The following is a 16,758-nucleotide window of genomic DNA, read 5'->3' on the forward strand; positions in this document are numbered from 1 at the left end:
AGCAGTTACTGAACAGGGGTTATTAAAGTTGTAACCTTACTGCAATGAATTGACATCATTTACTTAGTTTTTGTCAATTGCGTTTCAATTCAAAAAGGACTTAAAACTTTTTCAAAGAGGACATTTCTCTCTCTCTCTCTCTCTCTCTCTCTCTTCTTTCAAGAGAGAGAGGGAGAGAGAGTGCAAATGAGTGGAGGGGAGGGGCAGAAGGAGAGAGAGAGAGGGAGATAGAGAATCTTAAACAGGTTCCAGGCTGTGTGGAACCCAAGCGTGGCTCAATCTCACAACCCTGAGATCATGACCTGAGCTGAAATCAAGAGTCAGATGCTTAACCAACTGAGCCACGCAGGCACCTCATCAATGAGAACATTTCTAAACATCATTAAACATTGGTCTCATAGGAGAAAAACACTTCATTGCTCAGTCAAATCATGTATATTAAAGGTTAGTATTACTCCATTAAAAAAGAGATCCTTCCAGTAACTTTCCTTAGTCTGTAGATCCCAGAGTCTAGTAAGAATTTAAAGATTGTCCAACTAGTTAAATTTATAAAGTAGGATCAAATGTACATGAACCTACATAAACCTCTTGAATTGTGTCATAATATATTTAATACTCTTTATTGCCAATGTCTGTATCTGTGTTCATAAGTGAAATAGACTTTTTTAACTTTTTATATTTTCTTTTGGTAATAGGTCAATAATGGGCTTCACATAATGAGTTAAGCTTCTTTATTTATTTTTCTGTTTCCTAGAATATTTTTAAATGACAGTGTTCTCTATTCATTGAACAATTGATATCATTCCTACAAAGCCATCTAGGTCTACTGTTTGTTTTCAGTTATCATTTATCAATTCCACTTCACTAACTGCTATTTGTTTAATAAGAATTTCTTATTAAAATTGGCATTTTTCTAGTTGTGCAGATATATAACCATCCGTTTCATCAGTTTTTCAAATTCATGAGCATAAAATTACTCCATACGGTCATTTCTTATTTTTTTTCTGTTGCATAATCATTTGCTCCTTTTTTATATTTAAACTGAATTTCCTAAAACAATAAAATAAGTTGAATTTCCCTTTTTCTTGATTATTCTTGTGTGAGGTATATTTTAGTATTTTTCCAGTTTTATTGAGTTATAATTGACATATAACATTATATTAGTTTAAGGGGTACACCATAATGGTTTGATATATGTGTATATTGCAAAATGATTATTACAGTAAGTTTAATTCATTCATCACCTCACATAGTTACATGTGATGTTATCAACCCTCTCAAATTTCTGCTCTGAATTTCAATGATTTCAATCCTTATCTTAATTTTTTACTTCTTATTTCTTTAGCTTTGGCCCATTATTTTTTGTCCAGCTTGTTCAATTGGCAATTTTGTTAATTTCCCAAAAACTGTGCAAACCTGTAAATTTCCTTTAAATAAAGTACTGTTTTAGCCACATTCCACCAAATCCGTCATGTAGTGCCAACAATGTCATTTAGTTCTAAACAGTTGAGATTTCTTTCATAGTCCTTTCTATTTTCTCTGTAGCTCAGGAGTTAATTAATAGTTTCTGAACATATTTGGTAGACACTTTTTTATTTTCCTTTTGTTATTGACTGGACAGGGCTGAAGCTAAATTTGATGGTAAGTCTCAGTCATTGATTCCAATAATTCTGTTCTGGGAGTGCTCCTGGATATAATATCCAGAATCTGGATTCACGGAATCAAGGGAACTACCTAGGGAATGTCATATGCTTTAAGAAAAACTTCATAAAAACAACCAAAAAATGTGATTTTTTAAATGTTCACATAAATTTAGGTAATTAAATAAAGAACAATTTCTCCCTTTTTTCTTGAAGGAAACCTCTCCTGTTTCTACACTAGCTTTTGATCAAGATTTCAAAATATTTTAATGAACATGAAATTGATAGACCACATTATTTTGGTGAAAAGAATTATGTATTTCAGAGGATCAGTAAGAATTTGATCAAAAGACAGTTTTGCAAACATATTACATATTTTATCTTTGTGTTCATATTCATAAGAAGACATGAATGTCAAAGAGGAAAAACCTTGAAGACTCTTGTATTAAAAAAAACAAAAAGCCTTAATTCATCTTATTAGCAGGAATCTGCTATAATTCACAAGATCAGTATTGTTCTCCATGAAACATAATTCTTTTCTTTTGAGAATCCATTTATTTTTATTATACTAATGTCATTTTAATGCTAAGAAAAAACTTTTTTTTAAAGATTTTATTTATTTGACAGAGAGAGAGAGAGCACAAGTAGGCAGAGAGGCAGGCAGAGGGAGAGGGAGAAGCAGGCTCCCCGCTGAGCAAGGAGGTCGATGTGGGGCTCGATTCCAGGACCCTGGGATCATGACCTGAGCCAAAGGCAGCCTCTTCACTGACTGAACCACCCAGGTGCCCCAGGAAAAACTTTTTTTAATGCCCTGATACCACATGAGAATGTTTTTCTAATGCCACTAGAGCATTTTATTATCACAACCTAGTATTTTACTTTATCAAATTTTTGCATCAGTGCACTTTACTAAAAAACAAAACAAAACAAACAACCGATATCAAACCAAGAGCTGCCATCTTTTACAAGAGGACTATTGTGATGCATTTTTGGCAGGGAAGATGAACTTATATCAAGAAACCAAAACAAAACTTTTTAAAAAAAGTTTGGTTTCTACTGAATTCTATTTGAACTGCAAAGTTATATTACAGTCTCAAAAATGCACTAGTAAATAATTATAATAATTACATATATAATTAATAGTTATATAAACTAAGGAATGTTCACAGATCTGATGTGGTTTCAAAGTATTAAAAATTTTAGTCATAGCCTTGGTGATGCTCGTCTTTGTGCCAGCTTTCTAGAAACAAATAAAAATATAACAGGTAAGGATGACATTGAAAACAAATTTAACCAGGCTGGAAGATATGCTGGCACACTTATAACAAATTCTGACTCATTATTTATGGAGTTCAGGGGAAAGGTCCTTTCAAAAGCAGTTTCTTGGCTTAATAAAAGCTCAACTTTTCTAATGGTTTATAAAACACTAAAAAAGGAAAATGCAACTGATTTTGTGATTAAGTGTATTTTGAGATGCATCACCTGTTAATCTCAAATTATATTTATGATTAACTTTTCATCACTACCCCACCTACCCCTTTATTTTTCTCTTTCTGTTTCACAGAAAAAATTATGACCTCAGCATCCAAAGGAATTCTCCGCCCATTTTTAATTGTCTGCATTATCCTGGGCTGCTTCATGGCATGTCTGCTCATTTACATCAAACCCACCAACAGCTGGATCTTCAGTCCAATGGAGTCGGCCAGCTCAGTGCTGAAAATGAAAAACTTCTTCTCCACCAAAACTGATTATTTTAATGAAACTACTATCCTGATTTGGGTGTGGCCATTTGGGCAGACCTTTGACCTTACATCTTGCCAAGCAATGTTCAACATCCAAGGATGCCATCTCACAACAGACCGTTCTCTATACAACAAATCCCATGCAGTTCTGATCCATCACCGAGACATCAGTTGGGATCTGACTAACTTACCACAGCAGGCTAGGCCACCCTTCCAGAAATGGATTTGGATGAATTTGGAATCACCAACTCACACGCCCCAAAAGAGTGGCATCGAACACCTGTTCAACTTGACTCTGACTTACCGCCGTGACTCAGATATCCAAGTGCCTTACGGCTTCTTGACGGTGAGCACAAACCCCTTCGTGTTTGAGGTGCCAAGCAAAGAGAAGTTAGTGTGCTGGGTTGTAAGTAACTGGAACCCTGAGCATGCGAGGGTCAAGTATTACAATGAGCTAAGCAAAAGCATTGAAATCCATACCTATGGGCAAGCATTTGGAGAGTATGTGAATGATAAAAATTTGATTCCTACCATATCTACTTGCAAATTTTATCTTTCTTTTGAAAACTCAATCCACAAAGATTACATCACAGAAAAGCTCTACAATGCTTTTCTAGCTGGCTCTGTACCTGTTGTTCTGGGGCCATCTAGGGAAAATTATGAGAATTATATTCCAGCAGATTCATTCATTCATGTAGAAGATTATAACTCTCCCAGTGAGCTAGCCAAGTATCTGAAAGAAGTTGACAAAAACAATAAGTTATACCTTAGTTACTTTAACTGGAGGAAGGATTTCACAGTGAATCTTCCACGATTTTGGGAATCACATGCATGCTTGGCTTGTGATCACGTGAAAAGGCATCAAGAATATAAATCTGTTGGTAATTTAGAGAAGTGGTTTTGGAATTAAAGTTTTCCATCATTTGCACACTTGGAAAAATTATTTTGGTGAGCTATCATCCAAGTTTTGAGGATAAGAAGAGAGACAACATTTTGCTTTTGTGTCACAATTTATTTTTATTACTCTCTCTTGGGTGACATGTATATTTTGATGGAGATTTCTGAGAGCTCAGTATTAGCAATCACTCCCTTTGGTTTTAAATTATCCTGTACATACCCAATTATGTGCACTGAAAATTAATTTATTCTTTGCTACCATTTGTAAACATTGTTTTTCACATTTTGTAGTTGTTTGTAGTGTAAGTTTGTGATATGATTGTTGTTTCTACATTGATCAGCTGTTTAAGCTATTTGGGAGATGAAGATGCACATCTTAAAATATGAAATATTTTCACTAAATATTATAATCTCTAGTTCCAAGTTTGCATAATGTAACAAAGGAAAAGCATTTGTAATTGAGTTCTAAACCTCTTTGACTTCAAAGTGAACAAAGTGTGTGGACTGTCTCTATTTGATCTACTTTTTACCTGTTCACCACATTTTTTGTGAAGGGAGAGTTATTCATGCAGTGAATAAGAAAGATAGTGAAGCAGAACTGTTTTATTCAGGAAGCTATTAGACTTCTCATTTATTTTCATTAAGCTGACTTGCAAATGCAGCCAGCCACTTGTTCTCATGATCTTAAGTTAAATTATTCAAGTATTTTTAAATATCCAATTTTGGGGGATTTGTAGAACCTGGGAAATAATCTTGACAACACTTACTATCTAGGATAGTTCCCTTCCCAGTCCTTACACTTATAATAAAGCAAATAATTTCCTCAAATAACAAAGGAAAAAAATGTGTATAGATACAAATCATATTTATAAGTGGTACATTTATGTACAATTTTGAATAACATATAAATTTAAAATATTTTTTCTAAGCCCTGATATTTAAAAGTTTCATTTTACCATGTGGACAAATAAATAGACAAAACATTTTAGAGGTTTGCCCTATCATTTAAAAGAACCTAAATAAAACTATCATTAAGGTGTTATATATAAGATATTAAACATAATAAAGTGAAGATCTATAGAAAACACACAATGCTAACCCAGAGTAAGATCTCAATGCACATTTATTGAATGAATAAATGAATGTCATTGAAAATCATGGGAAAATTTTTGTTTGTTTCAATAAAGTGACAGTTCTAGCATAGAAATATTAACTGGAATGATATTTTTTATTTCATTTTCATAATTATTCATATATAGCACATGTGACCATGGCCCTCAGGGCTTTACAGAACCAAAATAAACTTGTCATTACACTAAGTTCTTGGAAAATTCATCCCTGAACCTGCAGTTGCAATACAGCAATCTTCCTCTGTGAGGTTGAGAGCTGAATATAAGCAGAGATTAGTAGGTGAGAAAAGATGGGATGTTAAGGGTTCTTCAAGAAAAGCATTTCCCAACAGAATCTTTAATGACTATTACATTCAGGCCAAAAACCCATCAAAAGAACCAGAATGTTGTGATGACATCCTTTTGGATCCAATTGTGACTTATTCTAATAGTCCTGTTACATGTTAACATTAGCAGAACACAAGTCCACCATCTTCTGCATCAAATGGAAGTTAGATAGAGGCAAACTTGAGTTCAGTAAGTAGGAGCTATGTCCCATACCCCAAACTGCCTTGTGTGGGAATGAGCTCTCTGGAGAACTAGAAGGATTGGAACAGAGGAAGATCCTGTCATTAGATGGAGGACTGTTTGATCCTCAGGTTCATTTCTTTACCCATGTCGAACAGGCATGTTGTGTCAGGCAATGCCCTAACCAGAGCTAAAGATGAACAAGGTACTCTCACTGCCCTACAGGAACTTACACTTAAGTGGAGAGATACACGAAAGCTTTCTTCAAGTCTATGTTTATGCACATACTCCTCTCGGTGGAGTTTATATGAGTCACTGCCGATATAATGAAAATAAGAGCAAATTTCCCTAATTGCTCAGGGATTTGACATATTTCTGAGCTGCAAGCTTTGTTTACTCATTTGACCCAATGTAGATTTCCTCCATATTATCTCTTCTAACCACACTGCATCAAGAAACGGTGTGTCTGTGTGGATGCCCTCCTAGATAAGGGCAGATCTCACCCATGTTTATTTCATCAGGTTAAAAAAGTCTAATTCATACATTTACACTGACTTTGTCATCTTTTTGGCTTACAAAAAGTATAGGGTTCTAGACAGGTTGCATGGCTAACATGTTTAGAAAGCACCTGTTTTCCTCAAAAGCAGCAAAGCATTAAGTGTCTTGACAACCCATTTTGGCTGTGGTGGGTGCTCATGATTTCAAAGAACTGAGAAACCTGAGGGCATCGCCTCTCTTGTCAACTATGAATTTGGTCTTTTTTTAGACCGACTATAATCACATGCTGATAATATGACCCAAATCAAAGCAATAATACTAAGTCACTAACTGGCACATCTATCTATCTGGGACCCACTACCAGGTCCCAGAAGAATAATTTTTCTGAATTTGAAGTGCCAAAATGAATGTGTCAACTTACCCCATCAGTTCTGGGAGCATTTATCTGTAATTTTAGGGCTAGACAAGTATTATAGCAATGTTTACAAACCAATCCCTTTATTCTATTTATGGGTTAACGAGATCCAGAGATAATATTTATTCAAGAAACATGCTCACACACACACACACACACACACACACACACACACACACACAGAGCTAGTGACATAGCCAAGATTGGAATGTAAGGGTGCTGTATCTCTTAATTCTATGTTCTTTTTCATCACAGTCTCACCTAACCATAGAAGTATGTCTCAATTCCTGCCTTATTGGTCTAGTTAGGGCCTATGGAATGGTACACTCTATGTGGGAAGCTCTTTGACTTTTGAAAAAATATATAGTAAAACATCAAACTTGTTAGCATTCTTTCTGTTTTAAGTATTCTAGGAGTTGAGCTTTAGCAGAAGAAAATGAACTTTCACTACATTTTAAGTGAAAGGCAACCCTCGAAGATGGTATATGGTTCTCAGGCACTCCATTAATAAATCCCATGGATTGTAATTCTTTTAATGGATATCTCATGGTGAAAGATGTGGATTCAACAAAATCAGCTTGCTGTTGGTTATAAAAACAAATAATGATGCCAGGGGATAAAACAGAAGAGGCCATTTAAAAAGTTTTATTCCAAAATATAAAAAAAAAACCTATTAACTTCAATGGTCTGAACATTTAAATATTAATTATTATAGGTCCACTTAGTAAGAATATATACTGAATTCCCCATATCCAGCAGTATTAAATTCTTTAAAAAAGACATTGACAGTCATATTACATGACAGCCATAAATTTTATAATATGAAGTGGAGACTGGAAAAATATTATCTTAGTGGGGAACCAATATCAGCTTAAAATTTTACATTTACTACGTGAGTCTTGATAATCCTAGAATGTGCAGAAATGTTTTCTGTTGTGAGGGCTTAGAAAGCTCAGAGCACTTGAGGCATAAAGTGACAGAATATTCAAGAATTATTTGCTGAGGCTTTAAATTCTTGCCTCCAATTGGAGGTTAAATATGGTAAGAATAGGAAATTATATAATTGATATCTTTTTGATTGCCTATTTTCAAACTAGATTCCATGAGCCTTAAGGTAATGCCTTTGCCTTTGTCTAAAAAATGTCTTTGCATGAAGTAATGCTACCAAAACAAGGTTTAGGTCCTTACATTATAACCTTGTGTTTAACCAGATCTTTGAGTTCCCTTGAACTCTGATCTCATTTAAGGGAACTTCTTAATGAATTAATTACAATCAAATTATTAAATATAAAAACTTCAGGATCTAAAAGATAAGCACAGTGCCTATCACAGAGAAGGATCGCAACAAATATTTGTTCAATGAATTGCATTGGAGGTCATGCAGAATTTTATTTAAGTGTGGTAACAGTTCCAGCTTATTGGTACCAGTTAGAGATTATATTTTATATTTATTTCTTTGATCAGTTTACTGATTGGATGCAAAGGAAGGCTTTATGTCCTTCCACTCTTTCTGCATCCTAACACCCCAAAAGAAGTAACATTTCAAGAAAGATTTAAAGGATTTGGAACATGTTAACATTCTATTCAGATATGAACACCAACTGTTTCTAATAGGAAAGCCAATTAATATTTGAGGATAATATAAAGTGCAAGCACTGTGAAGGGCACATATTTATTACCAAACTATGCACGGAGAGAGATGCAGTTTCTTTCCTCCCTAACTGCACTCCTTTGTACTACAAACATCAGTCAATTAAGATGATATTTTTTTCTGGATGTCTCTCATCTAAAGATTTTGTAGCATTTTGCAAATGGGTAAGCTCAACTATGATCCAAAGTGTTCTCCCTCTCAGTAATTCATATTGAATGCATCCATATTCATTAGCATTATATAGAGCTCTCAAAAATCAGAGAGAGCCTGCTAAACCAGACAAAGCTAGGCTGGGTTATAGGTTCAACAAACTCATTTTGAGAAATTCAGCTAACCTCCCTGGACCTTGTTGTTTGTAAGGCTCCTTCTGACACTGTTATGATCTAAACTGACCATATGCATGTATTTGCAAATGAAATTCCAACAACCATATCATTTTTTGGAGGTAAATATTTCAAACAGATTTCCCTCTTATTTCTCTGAATAGACACTTAAGGTGTAAAACTGATTATTTAAGTTAATATGTGGAAAGAACCTAATCCAGTGCTTGGAATACAAGTGCTCAATTAACTGAACTTCTTCCTTTAACTCCTTCCCCTCATTCTCTACCTCATCTTTTATAATTCATGTACTCACGATTCACTGAGACCTTAATTGCCTACAGAAAACCAACCATATAATGAGCATTATTTTAAGATACTAAAAATTTTTCTATCATCCACATTCTTATTACAATATTTTACAACTTTTTATCAATGCAAAAATTTCAGAGGCAGTGGGCACAGGGCAAATTCCCAGATGACAAGGAGACAGGGAGCCTAATTTGAGTAAGCCAGATTGAATATATCCAAAAAAATTTAGTTATTCTTAACTCATAGTTACTATATATTTTTCCTTTGATCTACTTTGAAAATATTGTAAAGAATTAAAAAAAAATCTCTCCAACGTCAGCTGTCTTTGTCAGTGTAACTGAAAATTTCAGCCTGTTTCCTGGGTCACCAGACCTGGAATCACCAGAGGTATTTATGAACAATACTGATCCCTTGACCCTGCTCAGGCAATTCTCTTCAAACAAGTCCAAAAAAAAAACATGCTTTTAATACATTTCCTAAGTTAGTCTGCTTCACGCTATAGTTTATAAACCATCCTGACTAAGCCAGGGGTTCTCAAACACATACACGTCTTTGGAACTTCCTGGGTTAGCTGCATGAGAATCATTTGAGAAAGTATTAATAATATACAGTTTCTGATTCTCTGGGTCTGAGATGGGAGCTGGAATCCGTATTTTAAAAAAATCTCCCCAGATAGTTCTGATGTGTTGTCAGGTTTGAGGTCTATGTCATAGCCACCTATAAAATGGAGTGTATTCTGTTGTTCAACTGACACAAGCTAATGTCTTTAATTCACTTGGAATTGTCCTGGGTATGTCAGTAAAGTGTTTCTCTCCTTTAAGAACCAAGATATTCTATATGCCTAATTATTTCATACATGAGCATGGTACTTACTGGCTAACTAATCCCTTGATTTGGGGCAGATTATCTACAGTCTCCAAATCTTCTTTTAAGTTGTGAGTGGTTTAGAGCAGTATTTCTCAGGCCTAGATGCACATATGGATCACCTGGAGAAGATTTTAAATTGTGGATGCCCAAACCCCATCTCCAGCGATCTGATCTTATTGGTTTGAAATGGGACCCAGAGACCAACAATTGTAAAGACACTTTAGATGATCCTAATGTAGGGCCATCTCTGGGAACCACCAGTCTACACAAAAGACCTGCTCAATTTGCGACCTTGAAAGAATTATTAGGAAAAGAAAAGTTTATATACCTTGAAAAAATATCTCTCATTCTCTTTTTTAGGTTCTAAATGCATGTTTGTATTTTGCAAAATGAAAACTGGACTATTCACTTACTAAGATCCTTTACAGCCATAAAATTTTATGCTTCTGTGAACCGCTAATCCACCGTATGTTTAACAGAACCTCTTTCCAATGTCCCAAAGCCCTTGTTTGATGGGTGGAAAAGTAATTTGCAGTTGGTATATAGCAATGAGCTAGCTGCAGTACCTGGAGTTTTGGTGACTACAGATTTACAACTCAATCTCAGCTCTGCTGCTCCCTAACTGTAGACAAGCTACTTGACACATCTTAGCCTCAGATTTTGCTTCTGTAAAGTGGAGGTAGCAGATTCCTGATGTGTGTTTTTTTGTGTGTGTGAGAACAAATGAAATAACACTTAAGTGAATAGACACTGTGTTCAATTAGAATCATTTATTATAACAAAATATCACTGTGAGGAATTCAAAACTATTTCCACAATTTCAGTTCTAAAACTGAAAATGTTAAGCAGACAGCTTATTGCAAACTTAAGGGGTACCTGGGTGGCTCAGTCGGTTAGGCGTCTGCCTTCAGCTCAGGTCATGATCCTGGGGTCCTGGATCAAGTCCCTCACCAGGTTCCCTGCTCAGTGGGGAGTCTGTTTCTCCCTCTCCCTCTGCCTCTCCCCCTGCTTGTGTTTGCTCTCTCTCAAATATATAAATAAATGAAATCTTTAAAAAAATAAAAAAGAATCATCGCAAATTTAAATAAGCCAAAGGAATAATCTTCAGGAGAAGAGCAACAAATATCTATAGTGTGGAAACATGCATTCACATCTTCTATAATTGCTCAGTAATGGAAGGGGTGTGGGTGGCTGGCTGTGGGAGCATATAGGCATTATTTGCATTACTAAACACAGACACCATTTCTTAAAATAATTGGAACCCAAGCAGGCCTAATTTCCCCTCACTGTTATGAGCAATCAGTAAATTAGCAGTCAATTTAGCTTATTATTAGTTGGCATAGCTTATGTCACAGGATGGAATAGCGGAAGATTCTCAGAGGTGATTTTCTGGTAAGGACAGGGGCCCCGAAATATTCAACAATCTGACTTCACCCAGCATGTCAGCTCAGCTGCAGAGGCAGCTAATGACCCAAGTTAAGAAACAGAATCAAGCCTTCATCCACTTTTCCCAAAGTTAAAAAAATTCTAAAGTCTTTTTAAAAATGTTAGAGTATAAATTCAATAACCAAGAATGTATTTGTTTAGTGGTGCAGAAATAAAAGAATTCCTAGCCAGACTGTGATTAAGACTGCTCTAATTGCTAATTGCATAATAAATAAAATTTTGACACGAATAATCTCAACTGTTCATTTGCACAATTTCTAAGTTGTACTTTAATTAAGCAAAAAAAGTAAACTTAAGGAAATTTTCTACATTTATGTGTCAAAAATGAATAATATCCAAAATAGTATTTTTTAAGCAGTTCCCAATTGTCTCACTTTAAAGAACATTAGAAATGTTTATTGCAGATACAACATTAGAAAACTTCAAAAATTAAATTATTTTTATGAATTATCTGGCAACCAAATTTTTGAATTAGTTGTACACATAAAGTGTGTTAAATTAAAGCTTGCTGGAATCTCGCTATGAAAAACAAATATAAATTTTGTCTGAAAAATTCTAAGAGTGATTTTTTTCAGAGGTATATTAACTCTGGTGACTCTTACTGCACATTTTGATTAATGAAGGTGCAGGAGTTAGAAAAGCAGGCTCACAGACACAGTACCCAGACTAAATTAACAACCCAGTACTAGTCATTATGCAAGAAATATGTGCCAGAGTTACAAGAGTGCATTCCCCATCTCGGATTGGCCTCATTAGCCACCTTCAGTCCCTCAGATGAAACAATCCTGAGGATGCCATCCTTGTCCAAGGTCAGATTGCCAAAAGAGAGCTCACGGTCATCTAGGAAGGGATATGTGTCTCCAGGGACTACAGTGAGACCCAGGCTTGCCACACACTGGTTTTCTTCTTTAAGAGTCTTGAACGAACGAATAATGTCTGGTTCTATATAAAAGTAGGAGCAGTCTCCTTTTTACATGATAGATGGCCTATCTCAAATATTTTACATATTATTTAAAAATAATGAATCAGAGGACAAAGACTATTGTACTTGAGACCAGGAGTTTACTGACAAGAAAAAAGAAATCATTTAGCTTGTAGATGCTTTACATTTGAATCAATGAGGTCTCTTGGACTGGGGGATGTAGCGTTGGAAATGGAGATAGAAAAACATGGTGAAAATAATGATATCTTTTTTTACTCTTAAATAAAAAATTTAAATCTCTAGAGCTATCAGCATGATGGCAGCCTTCAAAAGCAAAGTATTTATTCATGTGCACCTTTTCCCCTCTTTTCTCTTTTCTTTTTTTTTTTAACTTAAGGTTGGATTTAGTAGGAGGGTTAGTGGAGTAATTGTGACAATATAAAAATACCATTTTCATAAATCATACATAAGATGAAGGTAAAAAAGGAATGTTTGCTGGAGAAAATGCAACTGGTCAGAAGTATCTGAGTGAAATTATTGATATTAATCATCTTCATTGGAATAATGTAGTTTATTCTGAATCTGAAATAACCTGTGTGTATAAGGAGGTTTTTAAAGGGAAAAAGTAAAGAGCTAACAAGTCTCAATGTAGATTCCAGCTCACAAAGCTGCAGAAAGGAGGAAAAGAGTAGCAAACTAAGGATTAGAACCCAAATTCCAGGTGGTACAATCTACTGCATGATTCGATAGCTTTTTTGGTTCACTGACTTCTCATCAATCAACAGTGTGGTGGACTTTACATTAGAGTCACCTGAGAAGCTCTTATTAAATCTTGATTTCTTGATTAGACATTCTGGTTTAGTTAGCCTGGCACAGAGCACAGGTTGCCATATACTCTTCTAGAATTTCCCTTCTTTCCTTCTTGCTCTCTTCCATGTGGCCATGTCACTGCTCTGGGAGCCATAAGAAAGAAGAGAAAATAGTTACCAGGCAATTTCCTTAGGAGTTCTAATTAAACAGTTACTAAAGAAGAAAGCTGCAGTGGAGTTTACATGTTTTCTCTCGTCTCATTTCCTCAAGAACACACACACAGACACACATTAAGCCTACATTTTTTCTATGGAGTTCAAGTGTAACTTTGAATAAAACAATGTACACTCAAGTAAAGAAGGTCAAAACTATCATGGTGAAACAAAATGTGCCAATTCTAGCCAATATGTGAATTGTAAGGGTCAGTAATCCATAAACTATTTGGGTGATAATTGTATGTTTTATTAATGTAATGTGATTTTGCACTATTGTACTGTCATATTTAAGCAGACTCTTAAAAATACTCTGAAGCCTAAATGCCAAATGTACAGTTTATAGTTCATGTTATTTCTGATAAGGATTTAATTGCATTGTGCTAATGGTTGTTTAATGCTATTAACCTTCTGTATGTGTATAATTGCAATGCAGACCCCATAGGGTTGTTGTAAGCACACTAATTAGTCATCTGGATTTTTATAGATAAAATCACACATTGATCAGAAACCACTTTTCTACTTATTTTTTTGTAGAGTATTTTTCCACACTTGAAAAGACATGATTATTTTATATCAAACATCAGCTTTTCTTTAAAATCTTATTTTAGTAGCCAGTGCATGTTTGAAATAAAATGTGTTAGAAATTATATGAAGATATTAAGGTTGTGTTATATTAGGTGAAAAAAAATGCATGCCATTGGTGAATCATGCAACTTTAGGGGGGCATTTACACTGCCAACTCATATATAGTCTTCGTCTCAGTCCTTGTGCATGATTTGCGTCCTTTCAGAAATTCTTTTTAAACTTGAGTAAAGTGAAAGTGTTATTCTTAGTGCTAATGAGCCAATAGAAAATGCTGCTTTGCTTTTTTCTAACTTGGCAGCTAATGTGGTAAAATTCCCCCCCACCCCCAGTTTTCTTCTTGGAGTCTCTTGTTGGCAATAAAATACAAAAAATAAAATCATTTGTTGGCAAATAATACAATTTACTGCATAGCAATTTATTACTATGAAAGCATGAAGATATGAAAAATATCATCTTAATCAGTTCCATACTATGAACAAAATATTCTGGTAGCTTTTTCTACAATCGAGAAGAGTATGTCTTTTTTTTTTTTTTAACACTGCCAAAATCAGTACTACTGCCAGGGGTAGGGGGGTGAGGTGTGTGGGAGTGGAAAACACTTGAGGCCCAGTCTGTACAACACTAAATTGGGCAATAATGTAGAACATCTAGGCAGTGTGAACAGCCGATCAGTATACTCGGTAGAGGAAGGGGGAAAATAATTTTTCTTGGTAACTCGGGTGATTAGGAAAAAAAAAATATTGTATAGAAAATAGGACTTTTGGCTGCAAAGACCAAGTTTCTACACCATTTGTAGTACTCTTTGGGAACAGAAATTACTCCATTCAGTGAAGTTTTTGTTTCTGTTTTTATTTTTGTTTTGTGTTCTTTTTCAGAAAATATACTTGTGCTTTTGAAAGGGCTTAATTCCAAACAGATAATATATGTGGACTAATGACCACTTCCCAAATGAAATTAGACGTTCATCATAATATAGTAAGGCTAGAACATAGCACTTGGTGACTTAAAACATCAATATGAGCATTTATAAGCATTTATACTGTTGGAAGGTAATTTTATTGCTATGTTGTTAAAACAGTAGAGATCCTATTTATACATTTATTTATTTATTTATTTACAGAAGTTTGGTTCATTCAAGTTCAATTTTAACTGCTTCAGTGAAGTTAGTAAAGAAAACAGTAAGAAAAGTTGAGTCTACTATTCCAAGTGAAAATCATGCAACTGAGTCTTGCTACATCCTGGAGTAAAGCATTAATCCAAATGCTGAGTAGCCAGTCCCGGCAGTGTGGAGGCCAACTTCACTGACCAGGATGTTGTATGTGTATGGCATTCAACAAACAATTGATCTGAGCTCTTAGTTTGCTACCATATTGTTCCCTTCATCAATTCATCTTGTAAATAACATGTTATGGCAGCTAAGCAAATATTTTAATAAGCCATGCAAGGCAAAGTGCCATAGGAAATCTGTATATTCAGCTATTTGAAGAACTTGTGGTTTCCACAAATTAAACTGGAGATGTCATTTGAAATTTCCTTCCCTTAAAAATGTCATTGTAATGTGGATTTCTGGCCCATTGATGTCTTTCTGGGTTTATAAATATATGGTGTGTTTGCTATAGTTACACTCTTTTGAAATTTTGTTCAGCAATTAATAGTGACTTCAGCAGTTTGTGCTAAGATCCCAAGGCAGAAATAAATGTATAAAGGGTTTGAGCCTGTATGTGTAAGAAGAAATCTCTTTCCTCAATCATATTTCCTATATTTAATGTAAGTACTTCACTGATTTACCACTGGAGTTATTCCTTGGATGTGTAAATAATGATGTTCTATTCAGGCTTAATGAATTCCTGTACTGTGAATATTTAAAATAAAAGAATTCAATTAAATATGCAATAGTGCTGGTTATTTATAATACTTACATTCAAAATCATTCACTTGAGAAGATTCATTTTGATTTACATGCAAATCAGGATTCCCTGTATATATTGAGTTAAAATTTAAAAACAAATATATTTTACAGATTATACATTTATTACAAATACTAAATCAAAAAATGGCAGTCAGTGTACATATGTAAACTCTTCTACACTAGTTTGTTTCCTTAATTTTGCATTGTTAATGGACTTGGGGCTAAAATTAGATCCATTAATGGTTTGGGCTTATGTGTGGAGAATAGGAGAATCTATCCAACTCTTGATTTTGCCTTGATCCTGGCTTGAAAGATGCTTCACCACGCAACCTCAGTTCTCTATTACTCTGGATACTCCCCTGATTGTTTTTACTCAAGTATATGGAATCAACAATTACCAGTAGCCTAAAGTCCCAAGTGTATATATCCATTTTGAACTTCTCTTTTCAGCCATATGCCTCTAACTTCCAATTGTCTGTTGTCACCTCACTTCCTAGAGACCCACTGCCTTGGATAGCCCACTAGGAAAGGATTTTAATACCCACTTCCCCTCTAATCTTTCATGCACTTAATGGCATTATTACAAATTATGTTGCCCAAGACAAAAATTGAGAAATCATTCGTGATTCTTTTTCTTTCCTTTCCCCCACATTTACTTGACCGTGAACTATCTCTTATGTATATCTCCTTTCTTCTAGACCACTGCTCTTGCCCCATCCAGTTATTGGGGCCCTTAACATTTCCTACATGGACTAAAGCGATAATTTCTTTTTTTTTCTTTTTTTTAAGATTTTATTCATTTATTTGACAGAGAGAGACACAGCGAGAGAAGGAGCACAAGCAGGGGGAGCGGGAGAGGGAGAAGCAGGCTTCCCGCCTAGCAGGGAACCCG

General features: G+C 34.9%; 1 protein-coding gene across 3 annotated transcripts in view; it reads left to right on the top strand.

The window, feature by feature from the left end:
* The window catches only part of FUT9 (fucosyltransferase 9), a 196,884-nt gene extending 181,060 nt beyond the window's left edge, over positions 1-15,824 (top strand). For all 3 annotated transcript variants that reach the window (XM_073893654.1, XM_073893653.1, XM_073893655.1), the window contains one exon: positions 3,205-15,824. In XM_073893654.1, the coding sequence (XP_073749755.1) occupies positions 3,213-4,292 (1,080 nt within the window). In that variant the 5' untranslated portion in view covers positions 3,205-3,212 and the 3' untranslated portion in view covers positions 4,293-15,824. The remainder of the gene's footprint in view (positions 1-3,204) is intronic.
* The last annotated feature ends 934 nt before the right edge of the window (positions 15,825-16,758 follow it).

This window comes from Callorhinus ursinus, unplaced genomic scaffold (assembly GCF_003265705.2).
Source record: "Callorhinus ursinus isolate GAN/ISIS: 27379988/994484 unplaced genomic scaffold, GSC_fseal_2.0 scaffold6, whole genome shotgun sequence".
NCBI classification, from domain to species: domain Eukaryota; kingdom Metazoa; phylum Chordata; class Mammalia; order Carnivora; family Otariidae; genus Callorhinus; species Callorhinus ursinus.